Raw genomic sequence first — 20,722 nt, forward strand, 5'->3', positions numbered from 1 at the left:
AATACATGTATCAGAGACTTCAGGTTTCTCTTTTTCGAAGGATCCCCCCTGACCCCCAACTCCATGCCCCCAGAGTCTAGAGCAGACAGCAAGCCTCCTTGTGTCTTCTCTGGAATGGCGTGCGGAGTATTTCTAGCCTCTTTTTCAGGCACAGGCAACCCTTTGAACGTCTGCATTTGGAGTAACTGTATATATATTTGAACTTAATGAGAAAAAAAAAGTTTATTTTTATTTTCCCATTTGGCATTTCTGCAGCAAACTTACTTCTTACCATGACTGCTGTGTAGCCTTGGCCAACTACTCCAGATGTTACGCCTTGTTTTTGAAACTGATAAACAAATACCAGAAGAAACAGGTCAGTTCTTCATGCATATAATTCTTCAGAATGTCTTTGCATTGGTGTGTTCTTGTGAGCTCATGTTGGGTAGTCTTATGTTTTGAAGGTACCAGTTTCTTTGAGAAGCTTCCATCTGATGTGTTCATGGGTGGACCAAGGAGACTATTACTTGTAGGAGTTGAAGAGGGAGTAGTTTGAGGCAGAAAGGGCTACAACAGGATGGTTGATGTGGTAGGATTCCTGGTTTAGGGAAGAGGGTTGGTGCACAGTGTCGTTCCTCCCAGTGATTTATAGACCCTTACTTGAGAATCCTCTTGGGGTGGGATGGGGTCATTTCCAGGACCCATCCTCAGCCTGCTGAGTCAGATGGGTGGGGAGAGGCCTGGCCATCTGCACTTCAATGAGGACCACTGGAAACTCTGATGCAAAGTACAGTTTGGGAACCTCGACAATGGGTAGACTCTAAAGATTCTTCTAGCCCTGAAATTCTTTAATTCTTTGACACTTTAATATTTAGAAGATGAAATTCTTCCAAAGTAAGGTAAGTATCAGAAAGAAAATAATTTGGGGTTAATGGATCAGGTAAAAGTGTATATATAGTTGTTTAAAAGAAGGAAGAAGTCACAAATGACTCCACCTTCATAAAATCATAATAGTACAAACATTAAGGTTTATTATAAGTTCTTGAATATTCATTAAATGCAGTTTATTTTTATTCAGCTTTATAAATGCTTAAGGTGACATCAGCTCTTTAGTGAGACGTTTTATACATGAACACAATATATATTCATTTCAAATATGGTAAAATTTCAGAATCACTACGTTTAAAACCAAGTAATTTATGTGTATACTAGGACTATTTTAATATAAAGATTTGTGTTTATTTATATTGGACATCTCAAAACCACCTCAGAATATAATCCCTGTTTGCCACAAATAGCATGTAACTTATTTTTACCCAGCCCAGTACTTCTGCTGAGAATGACTAAATTTGTCAGATTTGATGCTATTATTAGCTGATTTATTAAAAGGTTACTAGTCTCTTTTTGGTTATACAGATGTCAGAGAAGTTTCTATTCTCATATTATACCATGACTACAGCTTGAAGATGATAAAACCTTGCTTAAAGTGTTAAGTTGTCATTTAGATTTTAAGCAGTGATTTACAAATATGCACTTGAGTTTCTGATTCTGAGTATTTGGGCTGCAAATGCTTTTCCCTACATATTTTGTGTTTTCTCTAAATTATACACTTTGAAGGATTTCAGGGTATAAGAATTTGCTATGTCCCTGGAAGAATCGATTTGATTAATCTACCCGAAAGTATTCTCAATCTAAAGTGTCCATTAAACATTTATTAATCTAGAATTTGGTACAATATATTATCTGAACTGTAATCTTTGGACAAGTGACTTACTCCAGCAGAAAACTTAGGCACTCCTATTCTTGGTTGTCTTTTTTAAGGAAAAAAATAAAATGGTAGAAAAGATACTTTACTATAGCATTAAAAGAATTCTTTTAGAACCTGTACTTAAAAAGTTAAGTTATAGATTTTATTTTGAAGTGTTATTTTGTGGACTTTCTTTGTAATTTTATTTTGTCATCATTATTCTCTTTTGCTTTGGTGTTTTGATCATGGGTGATTTAGATAACTAGAACTGGAGAAGACACCTCTGCTTGCACTAGAATTTTCAAAAGTCGGTGAAAGAAAACATTTCTGTTTAACAGTTTGATTTCAAGTTATGTCAGAACCTGTAATTCTTTAAAAAGGAAGAAAACCTATCAGTTCAGTGCTAACAAATAGCCCTGTTGTTTTGTAGCATTACTAGTAATAGCTGCTTGTTTTTCTGACTAGCTTGGATGATGGCCATGTTTATTAGACAGATCCCCTGGTATCTTGCCAATATGAGACACTTGTGATGTCAACATAGTTAGGAGTATGCTTTTTCTGGTTCAAGGGATGAACCATCTTAAAGTTTAATTGGCAAAAAAATTTTACCACGCCTCTTAGTGAACTATTTTTCACTTTGGACCAATAGTTATCTGTAAAGCAAAATTGGTGTTTCAGAGCCATATTTTTCCTCTGTTGATCTATATGATAATTTTGTGTTCCTGTTAAAATTATTTTGTTCAGAAGAATGAAGAACTCCTTGCAAACTATGTGCAGTACATATTGTTTCCAGAACCATCAAAGAAATGCATAACTTATTATTTTTATCACTGTAGTAAAAATAATATTCAGGGGTGCCTGGGTGGCTTAGTCAGTTAAGCGTCTGCCTTTGGCTCGGGTCATGATCCTGGGGTCCTGGGATGGAGTCCCACATCGGGCTCCCTGCTCAGCGGGGAGTCTGCTTCTCCTTCTACCTCTCTCCCTGCTCATGTTCTCTCTCTCTCTCTCTCTCTCTCTCTCTCACTTTCTCTCACTCTTTCTCACTCATATAAATAAATAAAAACTTTAAAAAAATCATATTCAGATATATTGTATATTTCCTTATCTTCTTAAAGGTACTAAAAATAATTTAACCTCTTCTTTTTTAAAAATTATTTTTATTAACACATAATGTATTATTTGCCCCAGGGGTACAAGTCTGTGAATCATCAGGCTTACACATTTCACAGCACTGACCATAGCCCATACCCTCCCCAATGTCCAAACCCAGCCACCCTATCCCTACCTAATTTAACCTCTTCTTTTTTTTTTTTTTTAAAGATTTTATTTATTTATTTATTTGACAGACAGAGATCACAAGTGGGCAGAGAGGCAGGCAGAGAGAGAGAGGGGGAAGGAGGCTCCCTGATGAGCAGAGAGCCTGATGCAGGGCTCGATCCCAGGACCCTGAGATCATGACCCGAGCCGAAGGCAGAGGCTTAACCCACTGAGCCACCCAGGCGCCCCTAATTTAACCTCTTCTTGATGCCCAAGGTCAATATTATAAGTATTACTCACTGCTCTAGAGGCTATCTCTCCCATCCTGGGAGCATGAGTCTGTTGATGAGATTCTTTAAATGTCTGTGCCTTTGGGGCACCTGGGTGGCTCAGTGGGTTAAGCCGCTGCCTTCGGCTCAGGTCATGATCTCAGGGTCCTGGGATCGAGTCCCGCATCGGGCTCTCTGCTCAGCAGGGAGCCTGCTTCCCTCTCTCTCTCTCTCTTTGCCTGCCTCTCTGTCTACTTGTGATCTCTCTCTGTCAAATAAATAAAATCTTAAAAAAAAAATGTCTGTGCCTTCTTTTTGTAGATCTCTCTCTCTTCCCTTTCTACTGATTGTTAACTCTGCCTTTGGTAATCTTCACTTACATTTTGTGATTATTTCCTTGCAGTTAGGAGATGAAACTCACAATAAAACTTGTTAAAAGTATCACTTAAAGAAGCCTTAAATACAATTGAATATGAACGGGCTCTTAATGAGGGGACCTGAGGGGACTCTTAGATGAAATAGCCCTTGTCATTTCTCATCTTCAAGGGCCAATTAGTAGTACAAGATATAGCTCTCATGTCCCCTCCCTTATGAAGCTTTTGAAGACCCTCAGCTCCTCCCACATCTGTGCATCATTTTAAAGATTCAAACATAGCCAGTACACCCAGCTAGCGCACCCAGAGCTAAGGATGTCCCAAGCAGAATGTCCCTAGTCTTAACCACTTCACGGTAATTAAGAAAAATTATTCAAAACTTAGAAATAAGATGCTGGACTGGGAGGCTACATGTCCTGACAAAGTCATGCTGGGGAACTGTTTAATTCTCCAGGAGAATGTATCTGTGTTTAAACTTGCTATTTACTATTTGATTAGAACCCACGCCCTGTAAAGTACACATTAATTTGTAGATTTTTCTCTGGTAGACAAGATAACCTCAAAAGTTATGATTGTATGACCCTGGGGGCTATTAGCCAGGTGCGTATCTAACCTAGTAATCGAAGATTCTTTTTAATGCTTGTAAGCACCCAATTCTTTAATTGTTCTTGGAGCCAACTTAACCATTGTATTGGCTCCCTCATTAATGAGATAAGTAATTTTTTTATGTGTTAATTTTATATCTGTATGAGAGTCGTGTTGTTAACTCTTCAAAAATTCTACATTGACTCTGTGCCGTGTTTTACTTATCCTAAAGAATGAAATGTTTACAGTTTTGATCTATGATTTTTTTTTTTTTAGTAAGAAAAACAGACACATAATTTATATTATATTTAGAAGAGCAGGGTAATTGTTCAGGCCATAAGGAAGTAGTTTTGTGTCCCAACTACTTCCTAAAATCATTAACCAAAAGCTCCATACTCCATAGGTCTTTATAAATATTTCTTTTGTGATTCTCCAAATGGTTGTTTTTGTGTAGCTGCCTCGCCCACTACTGGGAAAATTCCTGAAGGACACAGGCCTTGTTTTGATAAACCTGAGATGATGCTTGGCGTACTAGATGCATGACAAAATGCTGAAAGAATGAATTTTGAGTATTTGAAATGCTTTGGAATCCATAAAGCATGATAAAATATTTCTTCTAGTATTCTAGTACTTCTTCCTTAAATATTTACTTTCCTTTTCCTGCTTTGGAGGAGGAAATAATAATAATTTTTTCCCACATTTTTCACATTGGTGAACTGTCATACAGAGAACTAAAACAGAAGTAAGGGATTTTAAATTATTTCAGACCAGGATAGCGTCTTAGATTCACGTTCCCAAATGGCCAGGTGAATATGATTTGTATTTCCTCTCTTTTATAAATAAAAGTAAATCCAGAAAACCCACACCAGGCATGTTCTGCTGGGAATGTATTAATCTGCAGTGGCTAAAAACTGCTACACCTGAGATTTATTTGGATGTTGAGGCTTTGAACTAATCTTTGGAAAACCCACCAGGCCTCCAGCAACTTACAGAATTGTTAGTTCCTATAATTTTTATTTTATTTTATTTTATTTATTTTCAGTGTTCCAGAATTTATTGTTTATGTTTGTGTTTACAAAATGTGCTTACAAAAATCCTAGATTAAGTTGGGTTGTAGATGTATACTTTGGAAGATTGGTAGTCTCTTAATAGACATAGCTATCACCAAGCAATTAAAGAAGCAGGAGGAGTCTATATACCTTATCTTTCTTCTGAGGGGTCAGTAGTCTGAGGGCTACACTAGGAATCAGCAGAGACTTCATTTTTCTGAGATTAATTTTTAAAGCATAGAATGTTCATGTCTAAGCATTTTTTTCCAAGAATACAGAATAAAAATTTTAAAAAAGGAAGGAAAAAGAAAGAGCCCTCTGCATACCTCCTTAAGTGATTTTATCAAGCTGGTGAGGAGCTCTGCAGGAAACTGTGTCAGACACTTCCATGGTCCAGCAAGGGGGAAATTCTGTTTTGACTCAGGTAGTGCCAGAGCTGATGGCTGCTGGGAGAAGAAGAATATTTCCTCCCCATATCTGCTGATTTTCCCACTGAAAGGGAAAAAAGAAAGGAAGGAAGGAAGGAACAAATTTTGCATGAGAAAATGACAAAGGTTAAAAAAAAAAAAGAATTCCCTCTTTTTTTTTCAAACATTATTCATATTCATCTCTTATCAAGGTAAAGTCTGACTTCTGCATATAAGACCGGGTCTTTTTAAAATGCACCTGATCTATGTTTATCAGGTCAGTGATAATGAAGGCTTGAGGGGCATTTTCACTTTTATATTCTACACCTCTGTGTTGTGAAAATCTGTTACAAGGAACATGGATTTTATTTTTTGAAGTGATATTTTAAAAACAGACAGTAGGTCTTAAGATGGAGAGATTTCTAATTCTTTCTTGATAATAGCTCCTAAATGATCATCAGAATCACCCGGGGAGCTTTAAAAATACACATTCTCAGGGCCCCACCTGTGGAGATTCTGGTTCTGGGCTGGAATGCGGCCCCAAGGCCTATTTTTAGAGGTCGTCAAGTGATTGAAATGCATAGCAGCTTTGGGAACACTGTGGTATAACTTACTAAAACAATTTCTCCAACATCGACAGTGGAGAGTTTCTATAAAATCTCAAGAGATTTTAACGTGATGAATCAGATCAGCCACACAGGGTCAGTCTTTCTCTGAGGGGCCTGCGACCGACGGACAGTGCATCTCCCTTGCAAAGTAGGAGCCAGACTAGCAAGACAAAGCAGGTGCTGATTGGAAAAGTTTTCCCCAGCAAGCGGGCATAACCGGCCCTTTCCCTTTTTGCACCAAGAGCTGAAGGCTTTCTTAGCTAGAGAAAATGAGATGGTTTATTAGATGCTTCCATGGATTCCCCCCACCCCCTCGCTGGACTTGTCTCAAAACGTCTAGTCCTGGATAAAAGAAAACAAACAAAAAAGGAATCCTGGGACCACTCCCAGGGGTAAGACTGACAGTGCTTGACAGCACGGCATTGCCTTGGTGAGTTTTCAGGCGTGGGTCGGGATGAACCACTCAGGAGAGTGGTTGAACCACTGCAGGCTTTGTCCTGCAGGACCCTCGGAATGGCCTCAACCTCAGGTAACTAGACAAACTCTGAGTTGCGGATTTGCATTGAGTGAAGTCACCCCCAGATTTTATTGATAAAGGAATCACCAAATGTTCCTGCTGATGTCCTGCTCTGAGAAAATTCAGTGTAGACCCATATCTAAACTTCGTAAGTTTGCAGCAGATACATCTGAGGAAGACTTGTGCGTGTACAAAACATGGCCGAGTTGGCTCCAGCCCTCTTTGCACACAGCCCTCCAGTGAGGTGGGCCTGTCTGTGGCAGACGATTGTGGTACCAGCCAAGGTTTCTGGTTTTTCAACAGTCTCAGAGAAAAGGAATCCACTCCTCCCAGCTCTTACAAAGGACTTCCTCAGGGAGAACAAGGGAAACGTCTTTGGCTCCTGTCTGAGGAGGTTAATTGGTCCAAGATCCACGGTACGACTCATAACTCCGGTTCCCCCACACACACACGGAGACGAAAGCACAACACTTCAGGCAGCTTGATGCCGCCCGAAAGCTAATCTGTAGCACGAGGTAGAGCAGCTATTACAAATGCTAACCAAAACTCGATTAAATGACACATCTCATTTCAGAAATGTGCACATATTGTATGCTTTATGGTGTAAACTGCATTTGGTAGAAACCAAAGGTACCAACAGATGGTTCTCGTAACGCAGGAACGAGCAGCGTCGGCAACATCCTTGCAAACCGGGGCCTACTTCGGAAGGTGCCTCTGACGTCAGCGTCGCCGCAGTTAGCTTCTCCACAAGTACGCTTGGGTTTGTTTTCTGGAAGAACATGAAGGGATTTTCCCCACTTCTTCTGGAAATATCTATTGGGCAGGAGATCCAGTAAAATGCCTCCAAGAAGCTTTGTAAGATGGGCAATATTTCACAGAGGTCATGGTCCAGAAACAATAACCTTTATCTGCATTCCCATCACTTACACCCATCGAGCGAGCAGCTGCCTGTCTAACCCTCTCCATTTTTAGATGGGGTCAGTTTCTTGTTTGTTTGGTTTTTTTTAAACCGGAACTTCCAGAGGCAGGCCAGTCATCAGAGTACTCACAAACACTGTCTGGGAATCGCCCGACGTGTCCTTGCTTGTGCCGCTTTCAAAGTCAGGCCTCCCTCATTCCATTTGGTCTTCTTTCCGGCAAAGCGGTCATGTTCAGCCTCGCACGCACAGTGAGCACCGTCTGATCTGGAATGCTTGGAAATGGCCGTGTTGACCGCAGACCTGGAATGTCTACAGAGTGTGGGCTGACCTCACCACCGTCTGCCGTCTTTCTAGCTGTTTCCTCCTTAACGCAACCACAGGGGTGCAGCCATCCAGAGATAATGTGCCCTCTCTCTCCGCTCCATCTTGTGCGGGGCCGGTGAGGATGGGCCAGGAAGGCACCTCCACCCCTTCCCCTGGAGCCTTTATATGGCAACTTGGCTCCCGGCTCGCCCTCGGCCTCCCGCCTGGCAGGAGCAGGCCCGTGGCTCTCTTCCCAGCCCCTCTGCAGGCACATTCCCAGTGGGTACTGCGAGCATTTGGCTGCGCGCGCTCCTTTTCTCAGCCTTGGCCTTGGTCTGCACTCCTGACCAGGCACGCAGCACAATAAGCCCTCAGCGTGTTCATTCTTTCCAGCTCCTGCTGCTTTGCCCTTGTGGAACTGGCTCTTCCCCCACGCAGCACGGAACCCGGACGCCTGATTTATGTCTGCGGACTTTAAAAAGAACAGAGCCCAGTGAAATTCTAGCCCTGCCTGGCGCTTTGGAGTGATCCAGGAGCACGTAGCCGGGGCTTGATAAATGACTGCCGATGGGGTGGATAGATGAGGCATCAAGTGTGGTGTCTTCTGGTTTGATCGTCCACTTAGACCCTGGGTTTCGAGTCTCCAGCATCTCGGATTCTTCCGTCTTATACCGGTTGGCACTTCTGCAAACCGCTGACCCACCTTCAGGACCCCAGGGTTAATTAGCATTTTTGTGGGAACGCAGTCTGCCTGCCACATGGGTAAAACTGATCTGTTCTTCAAGCCACCTGTAAGTTTGATTCACATGGACGATTCATGTTGACCTTTCGTTTGAGGCTGGGAATTTGGGTAAAGGTGGCAAATTGCAAATTTAGCTCTCAGATCCACGTTGCATGAGAAACTCCTAACCCAATTTTAAATGGGGGCACCATGAAGATCTTTGTAAAATGTTTTTCTTTACTCGCTAGATGTGGTTCTCTCCTAAGTAAGTGGCATCTGCTGACCATGATTTATTCGTTCTGGGATAGTTTGATATGGTTCCTTCCCTGGGGTTGGCGTAATGCACACCAGTTATTTTAAGGCTGGGTAGGAAGGGTGTGGGCCTCAAGGAGGAATATGTTCGCTTTGGCTGCCCGTGGCCAGGACTAATAACGTGAGATCATTGTGGAACTGGTCGCACGGGGCCAGATGGTGCATCAGATGCTAGCTTCGACATTTACTAGACAGTGCATGTTTTTGAGCAAGGGGATGATGTAAGAGCCTTAGGAAGCGTGTTAATGTTGATCCCAAAGGAAGGACCCCATCAAGGGTCTGTGGCAGGTGTCTATAGGCAGGGACCACCTGGGGGGGGGGGGGCAGGCATAGGAAGGAGGGGCCGGGAAATTCTGAGATGGCAGAGCAAAGGGACCTCGGCGACTGGTTGATGAGGGAAGTGAGGAATCACAGATGTCCGTGGGGCCAAGTCTGGGGGGCTGGACAGGTGAGGGTGATGGGGAAGGACAAGAAGGGCTGAAGGAGTTTGGGGATCTGTCTGTAAGGACAGGTGCTCCGAGTCGTGCCCCTTCTCACCGGGCTTAGACTTGGGGCTCGGTGAGTGCTAGGAAGCCTGAGTGTCCACGTCTCTGAGAAGGAAAACCTCCTTCACTGACTTGAGGCCAGTCTCTCCAGTGTGGAAAGCAACATCAACGCGCCTGCCCCTTGCTTTTTTCCAGTTAAAGCAATTTCATTTATAGCAGCACGGGCCCACTGAGACTAAGTACTGTGCTTGCTCGTGAGGAAGGATTTTCAAAACTAGGGAGAATATCCCACATGCTATGACTGGAAGGCACGTTGGAGGTCAGGGCTCTTGAGAGATGCGGACCTGTTTGTCTGAGCTCTGGTTGGCCACCGCTGTGACTGGGCCGAGTCCATTTTTATGCACAATGAGAAAGTCCGTATGAACTGGTGATACTAGACTGCTTTCTTTGAGCAAAATTTTATCTCTCCTGATTCATCTTCACTTTGCTGTTTCAAAATTCATGGCTGGGGGTATAAACCTGCAACCTGGTATTAAATTTATTAAAAATGTTCTAGAAGTTCAGGGTTGATTTGTAGGGGGCTCTCCGAGACCATCTGAGAATAAAGGAGCAAATCTGTACCTCGAAGGAGACCTGTCTACTGCTGAAACGATTTTCTGCTGTGGATTCAAGCCGTGGTCTCCACACATGGATACTTTGGGCCTTTGTCTAATTCTTCAAATCTTTATAGAATATTTAATCAAAGGGCACTCTGTGGAGTCGAGAAGGATTGGGCTGTGGGACAATAAACAACCTCTCTGTGCTGCAGTCCAAGGCAGTCCTCTGCACAGGGCCGACCACCCAGGGCTGGCCTCGGCCCCCTGGGGCCTCTCAGGGATTCCAGATGAGTCAAGACAAGCACCACCTCTGCCAGCCTCCTGGGAGACGGCTTCTATTTCGGACTCGTCCATGTTCCCTAGTTCTGTAGAGAATAGAGTCGAGAAAGGTGGTGGAGGGGGACTGAAAAGCTGCCTGAGCCAACCCCGAGGAAGAGGACAGACCCAGTGAGCATAGCAGTTGCTGGAAGCTTGGTGCCGCAAGCCGCGCAATCTGCCATCCCCGTTTGTTGATCTCGCATGCCATCCTTCAGTTGGCACCATGGCTGCCAGGAACCACCCCCTCCTTTTTCCATCTGAAGGCAGGGAAAGAGGCATTGTGGCAGAGTTAACTCTTCCTGCCCCGAAGTCTAGAGTTTCTCCTTCCCCAGCCCCCCTGCCCCAAGTGGGGGGTTGGGAGGTTGGTAATCTGTGCCATGTTAGGATCCACACAGATATTAGAATCAAAGAATTTTAGAAGTCAAAGGGGCCGAGGGAATTTTTCCGAAGAAGAAAAGCAGCACTTCGTTGCCCCCAGATTGGACCGCACGCGGCAGGGGCTGGAGGTCACCTAAATTTGGAAGGACAGTGATCTCTAAGAAAAGCTGTCTTTTTCTCCGGCCTGGGATGATCTGAGCCAAACACTCCTGACAAGTCAGCAAGGACGGGTAGAGATGGCACAGGCCAGAGACACCTGCTACGGTCTACGAAGGAGGAAAACACACACAGGAAGGCAGAGGTGAAGAAGCAAGTCCTGGGAAGGGGGTGGGGGGGGGGGGAGAGAAGAAATAATCTGGCATCCTTCCAAAGGCAGCTGTGACATTTAACAGGCTAAACTGAGTAGCCTGATGTGACTTAGCAGAAAGAATACCACTCCTTTTTCCATTTTTTTTAAAGAAGTCATTGAAAATCACATAGAAGGCCTTTCCTGTTTTGCTTACCATGCTTCTGAGGAGATGGGAGAGGGGTGCAACCTGGGACCCAGCGTGAGGTCCAGAAACGTCAACAGGGCTGTCCTGGGGTGTGTGCGGGAGGGACTACCTGGACTGCGGAGCGTGGGAACAGCACTGTTCAGAGGAAAGGGCTACAAGCTATCACTGTTAATGAACTAATTTGTATATCTGAATGCTTGGAACAGTGCCCGGCCCATCATACACGCCCTGGGTTCACTACTGCCACTGTTACCACCATGACAGCTGACTACTCTTAAGTTTTCGGAGGCAGAACTCAAATGGCGGGTCTTCACTCAGAAACCGTACCTCAAAGTTGATGCGAAAAGCTCCTCTTCCTCAGCTTAGGAAGCATAAAACGGAATAGCCTGGAGGAACCTAATTCTCAGAAATACCCTCTGTCCTGTTGGGAAAATGTCCTGCTTTTCCACTGGGTGTGGCCAGGGCGCAGGGGCGCTTTCCTTCCAGAACCCAGGGAGGAGCCTCTGCTCCTAGGAACGATGTGCAGTAGCCACTGGTTGTATGTGCGGAGACGGATGTTGCAAGGGAACTGTGTGTGCTTGTGTGAGATGTAGGACCCACAGACTTCAGATTTTTCAGGGAACCATCTGGTGATCAGAGACCGACAAAGGGACCCCAGTTCCCAGGGAAGGGACTGTCCCAGGTCCTCTTTCTCAAGACCCGCTCCTTTCCACTGGCCAAACTGCCCCGGCCTCCCCTCAGAGAGCCGTATTTTGAAATTACCTCCAACGGATCTGAATTCAACCTTACCCCATAGATGTTAGCCTCATCCTCGCAAATGGATTAGAACCTCTTCAGAGCCCCTTGTCCCATTTTTTTCCCTGGGAGTGTATCTTCCCAGGCCCTCAGCATGGAGCGGTATCTAGGGACTGGCATTCGGGTCCTGGTGGCCCAGGAGCAGGTTCTCCCCACCGGATCACTGGCTGCTGTAGGTTGCCTGCCGAGCAGAGGTTTTTCCCAGCGTGAAGTCTCCTGGACCAGCTCCAGTTCTTGCTGGCGTGTTAGCCTTCGACTTTCCTCATGTTGACAAATGGTTCCCAGCTGCACAAGCCGCGGCCTCGCCTCTCCTCGGCCAGTGCCAGGGAAAACCTTTCTTTCAAGAACAAGCAGGAACAAGTTGGTGTTGGCCAAGTCACCCCAGGCAATTCCAGAAGTCTTGTCCTTTGTCTGTGACCCTCCGCTCTCTGCCACACGTGGTCCCTACGCTGCCCACCCCCCAACCCTCAGGTCCCACCTAGACCTGGCTCCCCAATTAAAACAGGTCTAGGCCTCTGCCCTTTGTCCCTCGTGGTTGAGGCGGCTAATTACTACAGATCTGATAAACAAAGCTGGATTTACTGGGAATCCCTCCTGGTGACGTGTTTGCATTTTATTTTTATTTTACTTTTTTAAAAACTTGTATTTACTTATTTGAGAGACAGAGAGCACACACAAGCGGGGAAGGAGCAGAGGGAGAGGGACAAGCTGACTCCAAGCTGAGTGTAGAGCCCAGCTTGGGGCTAGAACTCACAACCCTGAGGTCATGACCTAAGCCAAAAGCAAGAGGAGTCTTAAGGGGCTGAGCTACCCAGGCACCCGACATATTTGCTTTTTTTTTTTTTTTAAGATTTTTTTCTGTATTTGAGACACAGTGAGAGAGGGAACACAAGCAGGGGGAGTGGGAGAAGGAGAAGCAGGCTTCCCACTGAGTGGGGAGCCAGACGTGGGGCTCGATGTGGGGCTCGATCCCAGGACCCTGGGACCATGACCTGAGCCGAAGGCAGAGGCTTAACGACTGATTCACCCAGGCGCCCCACATTTGCATTTTATAAGGAGATAATTTCTTAACTGCTCTGCAAAAGGCTAGGCAAAGGAGGTCCTTACAGGATAGGCCCTGTGGGAGTCAGGGCTTGGCTGTAGAAAAGACTCCAGGTCAGGGGAATCCTGGGTTCAAATCCTAACTCACTCCTCACTAGCTGTGTGACCAGGCAGCTTCTACAAACCCCAGTTTCTGTCAGATTACACAGCGCCTGGCACCCTGATAGCATCCAAATCAGTGAGAGCCCCTCCATGAGTGTCTCTTCAAAGTCCCTTCCTGGGGTCCCTGCATGGCTCTGTTGGTTAAGCATCTGCCTTCAGTTCAGGTTATGATCCCAGGGTCCTGGGATCGAGCCCCGAGCCCCACATCAGGCTCCCTGCTCAGTAGGGCTTCTGCTTCTCCCTCATCCTCTCCCTCCCCCTAGCTCGTGCACTCTCTCTCTCTCAAGTAAATAAATATAATCTTAAAAAAAAAATAAAGTCTCTTCCTCCCAGAGGAATTCCCTCACCATCCACGGGTAGCGGGGAGGCCAACTGTATTCCGTCATCTGTCTGTTGTTGTAGAATTAAGAACATAATTGTTTTTGTATCCTGTTCAGTTGTAAATTGCTCTCAGCTTCGGATTTTTAGAAACATTTATTGTGAAATATAGCTGACTTGCAGAAAAGTGCATGAAACACACATGTACCATTTAGCAAATTGTGATAAAGGCATCACCCACGTCGCCACTACCCTGGTCAAAGACGAGAAGTACTGCTTTAAAGTGGAACATTTATGACACAGTGATTCTCAGCTGGGGGTCACTTTGTCCCCAGCGGACGTTTAAACCTTTTTGGTTGTGGGGGCGCCTGGCTGGCACAGTTCGTAGAGCGTGCAGTTCTTGATCTCGGTGTCGTGAGTTCAAGCCCCGCATTGGGCGTGAAGCCTACTTAAAACAATGGTTAACCCTTCTTGGTTGTGATGTCAATGGAGGCACTACTGGCATCTCTAGTAGGGGCCGGGGATGCTGGCTGCTAAACACAGCCCCCACAGCAAAGATTCTCCTGCCCCCCGAAGTCTGCGGAGCCTGGGTTGGGGAAGCCTGATGCAACACAATCTGATGAACTGTTGTGCAAAACATCCGGTTTCCGGAAACACAGTGCTTCCCTAGGAGGTGACCTCTTAGTGAAAGATGTAGGTGCTCAAGAAAGCTGTTAGTGTCAATACTTATACCTAACGTGTTATCAGTGATCCCATTCCACTCAACTAACTGTTCTCTGGGGGATTTAAAAAAAAAAAAAAAGAGCCAGCCAGAATTTCAGATGAAGGATCTGAAGTTAATAGCCCCTGCTAAGTACATCCCTCAGTTTGTAGTCTCACACTGTGGCCAAAGGCTTTTAATCTCCCTTGTCGATATGCACCAATCTTGGGAATCAAATTCTAGACACGTTAGGAGAAACCAGATGTGTTCCATCCTACTATTAATTAACTCGGGAATAAATTAAATACTGTACTCTTTCCAACGACTGGTCCTACCCTTGGTTTTTGTTTTGTTTTTGTTTTTTTAATTTATTTATTTGAAAGAGAGAAAGAGAGAGCGAGTAGAGAGGCAGTCAGAGGGGGAGGGGAAGTGGCTCCCCGCAGAGCAGAGAGCCCGAAGCGGGGCTCGATTCCAGGACCCTGAGATCATGACCTGAGCCCAAGGCAGCCGCCCAACCAACTGAGCCACCCAGGCGCCCCGGTCCTGCCCTTTGTAACCGGCTTCTCTCTACTGCAGGATTTGGTCGTCCGCATTGTCTTTATTCTCGGCAACCTGACGGCGAAAAATAACCAGGCTCGCGAACAGTTTTCCAAAGAGAGGGGGAGCATCCCGACCCTGCTGGCGTTGTTCCATGCATTCTACAAACTGGACCTGTGTGCAGAGAAGCCGATGGCGGGAGCGGAGCAGCCCCAGACGCCCAGGCTGCGGGCCCAGGCGGAGGACGTGCTCATCAAGCTGACCCGGGTGCTCGCCAACTTAGCCATCCACCCTGGCATCGGCCCTGCGCTGGCCGCCAACCCGCACGCCGTGGGCCTGCTGCTCACCACGCTGGGTAAGGCCCGCGCCGCAGGCCGCTGCCTGCAGGGGACGCAGTCACGTGGTCCCCGCCCCGGGCGCGGCGACGGTGAATGAGCCTTCTCAGCTGCAGGTGGGAAAATTCCACTTCTGCTCAGAACTGCCTCCAAAGTAACCCAGGTTAAAAAATATATATATAAATATACACACACATACACACACACACACACATATGTATATATGTATGTGTATGTATATATATATGTATTAAATATGTTTTAAATATATATATATTTAAAATTTAAATTCCACATTAAAAATACATAAAAATATTTTTTTCTCATACATATATATATCCGAAAAGAAAAGGAAAAAAAAGTTACTAAAGTCCACTGAAGTGTACACCTTGAAAAGGGTTTATGGTATGTGAATTTTGTCACAATTTTAAAAAAGAAGGTACCAATCAAATTGCCAAAAGTTGGCCAAACTAAGCACAAATAGTCTAAAATCCTTCATTTTTCCTAGGTTACTCCACGGGATGAGAGTGTATCTTTTTCTTAGATTTTTACAGTATCTGTAATTATGGCCCCCAGTCACTCTGGTCCCATTTCTCCCCATTATTTGCCACCGCACTCTTCCATAACAAACTACCACAGGCTGGGTATCTTGACCCAGAGTAATTTGTTTCTTGTGATTCTGGACCCTGGAAGCCCAAGGTGGAGGGGCCCGCCGGTGGGGTCTGGGTTGAGAGCTGGGTAGACAGCTGACTTCTCACCAGGTCATCATGTGTGGTTCCTCGGAGCGTGGCCCCAGGGAGAGAGTGGATGATCTCTCTCTCTTTCTCTTCTTCTAAGACCTCAAATCCGGTCCATCAGATAAGGACTCCACCATTAAGACACTTTACCTCCTAAAACCCCTGTCCCCAGTTGCAATGGCATTGGAGATTAGGGCTTCCACATATGAATTTGGGGGAGGGAACACAATCAGTCAATAATATTCTGCTCCTGCCCCCCCCCCCGAATTCATGTCTTTTTCACACACAAGACACATTTATTCCTTTTCAATAACTTCAAAAGTTTTAATTCATTCCAGCATCAACTCTAAAATCTAAGGATCAACATCTCATTTAAATATCATCTAAATCAGATATTGTGAGACTCAAGATACGGTACATCCTGAGGAAGAATTCCTCTCCTGTGAACCTGTGAAACCAGACATGTTACATGCTTCCGAAATACAGGGTTGGGCAGGCCTAGGATAAACATTCCCATTCCAAAGGGAGAAACAGGGAAAAAGGAAAAGATTGCAGTTCCCAGGCAAGTCTGCAAACTAGCCAGGTGAATGCCATCGTAGTTTAAGACCTGAAAGCCATCCTCTTTGGTTCAGTGCTCTGCCTTCCAGAACCCCTGGGATGGGGGTCTGACTTCCACATCTGTCTGTCCAGGTACTGGGGCTCTGCAGGCTGGTCTCATTCTCAAGGCTTCAGGATGAGGGTGTCTGGCCTGTTGAACCCGAGGCAGGGGCCCTGGTTGTGATCTCTCACCTTTGGGGTCATTTCCACTCTTCTAGAAGAATAGTGCCCACTCACAGCCCAATAGCTCCTTCGTCCTGTCCTGTCCCATGCAAGGATAGCCTTCCTGTCTCAGAACCTTTCCGTTCCAACTGGCAGTGTTTCTGCCCACAGAACCCCAGAAGCTCTGTACTGATTGATACTCCAAACACACATTTGTTTCCCTCTAGCACATGGTTTTACACTTTTTGCCATAAGGATAGACTGAAAATCTTCCAGATCTTCAGGTTCTACTTCTTTTTGCTTAACAATTCTTTCTTCATCTCTCTCTCTCCTCACATTTTACTGTAATGTCAGGAGAAGCCAAGCTGCTCCTCAAATACTTTTGCTTTGAGATCTCAGCTCAGTATCCAGTATCATTGCTTGCAAGTTCTACCTTTCACAAAACACTAGAACGAAAACATAGTTCAGCCAGTTTTTCGCCACCTTATAGCAACCATCACCTTTCCCGCAGTTTCCAGGAACCTGTTCCTCCTTTCCTCAGAATGACCTTATATATCCATATGTCTACCAACATTCTGTTCATGATTACTGTTGTGGTCCCTAAGAAGACGGAAGCTCTCTCTCCCGCTCTCCTCTTTTCTTTCTGAGCCCTCACCCGAATTGCCTCTAACATTTCTCATTTCTACCATGCACCTCAGACTCCTCCAGCCTCCCGTTATCCCCCAGCTCCAAAGCCACTGCCACGCTTTTAGGTACTTGGTACAGCAGCAGCCCACTTCGTGGTACCAACCCCCATCCCAGTCTGCTACAATGGCCGTAACAAAAGAGCGTAGATTGGGTGACTTCAACAACAGATTTATTTCCTCACACTCTGGAGACCGGAAGTCTGAGATCGGTTGGGCATCATGGCTGGGTTCTGGTGCAGTCTGTCTTCCCGGCATGAGGATGGCTGCCTTCTGTCTGTGGCCTCACACAGCCTCTGCTGGCATGTGCCCTTGGAGAGCATGTGCTCTCTCTCTCTCTCTTCCTCTTCCTTTTTTATTTTATATTATTTTATTTTATTTTTTTAAAGATTTTATTTATTTATTTGACAGAGATCACAAGTAGACAGAGAGGTAGGCAGAGAGAGAAGAAGGGAAGCAGGCTCCCTGCTGAGCAGAGAGCCAGATGTGGGGCTCAATCCCAGGACCCTGGGATCATGACCTGAGCTGAAGGCAGAGGCTTTAACCCACTGAGCCACCTAGGCACCCCTTTATTTTTATTTTTATTTTTATTTGTCAGAGAGCACATGCGGTGGTTAGGGGGAGCGGCAGGCAGAGGGAGAAGCAGGCTCCTCGCTGAGCAGGGAGTCATGCTGGGCTTGATCCCAGGACCCTTAGATCATGATCTAAGCTGAAGGCAGATGCTTAAGCGACTGAGCCATGCAGATGTCCCTCTTCCTCCTCTTATAAAAGCCACTAGGCTTATTGGATAAGGATTCCACCCTTATGACTTCATTTAATCTTCATTAATCTTCATTTAATCTTGTATTTCCAAATACAGTTACGTTAGGGCTTCACCATAAGAACTGGGAAGACATAATTCAGTCTATAGCACCCTTCCACTTTTTAGGCCTTGTCGTTTCCCACAGTCACACCTGCACGCCGGTGTGCAGGGAAATTAACTACCACACAGAGGGATCAACTTAGCTACTACTTACCAGGCTCTGATGGATTTTTTTCACTGCAGAAGAAACATTAATACCTGATGAAAATGATGTTTTGGGGTAACCTTTGGACTTGGCCCTCTGCTCTTCATTAAGATCCATTATTGAGTGCTTAGTGCCTAATGAGTCCTATGCTAAAGGAGGTTTATCTTAGTCTGCTCAGGCTCCCGTGTAACAGACCACCACAGACAGGGTGGCTTAAACCACAGACATGTTTTCTCACATCACAGTTCTGGAGGCTGGAAGCCCAAGGTCAAGGTGCCAGCAGGGTTGGCATCTGGCAAGGATGCTCTTTCTGGCTTGTAGATGCTCTTTTCCTCCTCTTCTAAGGGAAGCAGCCCTATTGGACGAGGGCCCCATTCTGATGACTCATTTAACCCTTCATCACCTCCTCGCAGGCCCTCGCCCCAGATTCAACCACCTTGGGGGTGACTTCACACTGGGGCTCCTCCATATGTACTTGGAGAGGAATACCAACCTTCAGGGCATAGCAAGGCTTAAAAACACATAGTGTCTGCTCTCCAGGAGCTCTGGGTCTACAGTGGAGACATGGCAGGCATGCGGACAGCAAGCTGATGACAAGCACCAGCCTCCAGGCTGGACACAGGATATGTCGAGGACTTGGAGCCCCAGCACTTGTCTCTAGACACCAGTCTCTTCGCAGAAGTCTTTGAAAATTAAAACAAAACAAAACAAAAAATGTTTCTAATAAGGACCAGCCCTTTCAGCAAGCTCCCAGATTTAGAGATTTGCTGCCTTAGTGGCCAGCTCCAAGTTCCAGACTTTGCTACATCGGAGAGCCAGCTACACAGGGCTCTCTCAAGCCCTCTGGCAGCAAATGCTGGCCCCAGGCAGCTCTACTGGGCACTCAGGAAGAGAGGCAATGGGAAAAACACATGGTTGAGTCAGGCATACCCAGATTCAGATGTGGGTTCTGTGAAGCAAGGTATGTAACACCTCTCAGCCTCAGTGGTCTCATATGTAAAATGGGCATATTAGGAGGTTGATATGGAATGAATTGAACCCACCACTCCCCAGCTCCAAATATTGAAGCCCTAATCCTCAGTGTGATGGTATTTGGAGATGGAACCTTTGGGAGATAATCAGGTGTAGACAAGGTCATGAAGCCAGGGTGCTTGTGGTGGGATTAGCAGCCTTCTAAGAAGAGACGCCAGAGAGCTTGCTCTGGCTTTCTCTCTACCACGTGAGGATATGGCAAGAAGGTGGCCATCTGCAAGCCAGGAAGGGCTCTCACCAGAACCCAACCACATTGGCAACCACATTGGTGTCCTTCCAACCTCCAGGACTCTGAGAAAAAGAAATTTCTGTTAATTAAGCTTCAAATCTGTGGTATTTTGTTATGGTGGCTGAGCGGAGACAGATGCACCTTTGGAGTATGAATTATTATGGGCTCAAATGCTTACAAGTGCATGTAAGGCATTATTTTTGTGGTGCTATGTGCACGTACAGCCCTTGGTGCTGTTGTGATGGATACCTTGTAGCAAGTCCCTCTTGCCTAGATGCCAGACCCTATACAGAAGGCAGTAACACAGAAGAGCTACCCTTTCTTTTCCTGGACGAGCTAATGAATTCTTCTAAGGCAAGAGAAAAAAATCAGATTCCCGAACACCGCCCAAGGTCTAGTGCCATCAGTCTGGGGGTGGAGGGAACAAGGACTCCTCAATGGCATTTCTACCTCTGCCGGGAGTTGAGTGTGGAGGCTGAGTGGAAGGCAGGGACGGAATGACCAAGGGTCTCCTGTGCAGAGTAAGGGTTCAGTCCTTCACTTGTTGTTGCATTCAGCGACTATTTATTGAGCACTCCTATGTGCCAGAGTCTGCTCTCGCTGCTGGGAAGGCAACAATGAAGAAAACAGACAAATCCCTGGTCTCACATAGCTTCCATCTTAGGACTAGAAGACAAATATTAAGCACATAACAGGTCAGATGCTTATGTGTGCAATGGAACACATAAAAGGAGGGTAAGGGAAAAAGAGGAATGGATGCCATTTTATAGAGGGAGGTTAAGGAAACTATGTTCAATAAGACGACATCTAAACAACAACCTGAAGGATGAGGGGAGTGAACCAAGTGGGCACTGGAAACACAGTATATTCTAGACAGAAGGAATAGCGGTGCATAGGTTCAGGCAGGATCATGCTGATAGGTTTAAAAAAAGAAGGGGGTACCTGGGTGGCTCAGTGGGTTAAAACCTCTGCCTTCAGCTCATATCATGATCCCAGGGTCCTGGGATCGAGCCCCGTATCGGGCTCTCAGCATGGAGTCTGCTTCCTCCTCTCTCTCTGCCTGCCTCT

The 20,722-nt window shown here is 45.7% G+C and overlaps 1 protein-coding gene across 1 annotated transcript in view; it reads left to right on the top strand.

Annotated features, from left to right (window-relative positions):
* The window catches only part of ARMC2 (armadillo repeat containing 2), a 112,437-nt gene that overhangs the window by 77,952 nt on the left and 13,763 nt on the right, over positions 1 to 20,722 (top strand). The window contains exons 12-13 of the mRNA XM_047734469.1: positions 256 to 355; positions 14,912 to 15,227. Coding sequence (XP_047590425.1) covers positions 256 to 355; positions 14,912 to 15,227 — 416 coding nt within the window. The remainder of the gene's footprint in view (positions 1 to 255; positions 356 to 14,911; positions 15,228 to 20,722) is intronic.

The sequence above is a fragment of the Lutra lutra genome, chromosome 6 (assembly GCF_902655055.1).
Source record: "Lutra lutra chromosome 6, mLutLut1.2, whole genome shotgun sequence".
NCBI lineage: Eukaryota > Metazoa > Chordata > Mammalia > Carnivora > Mustelidae > Lutra > Lutra lutra.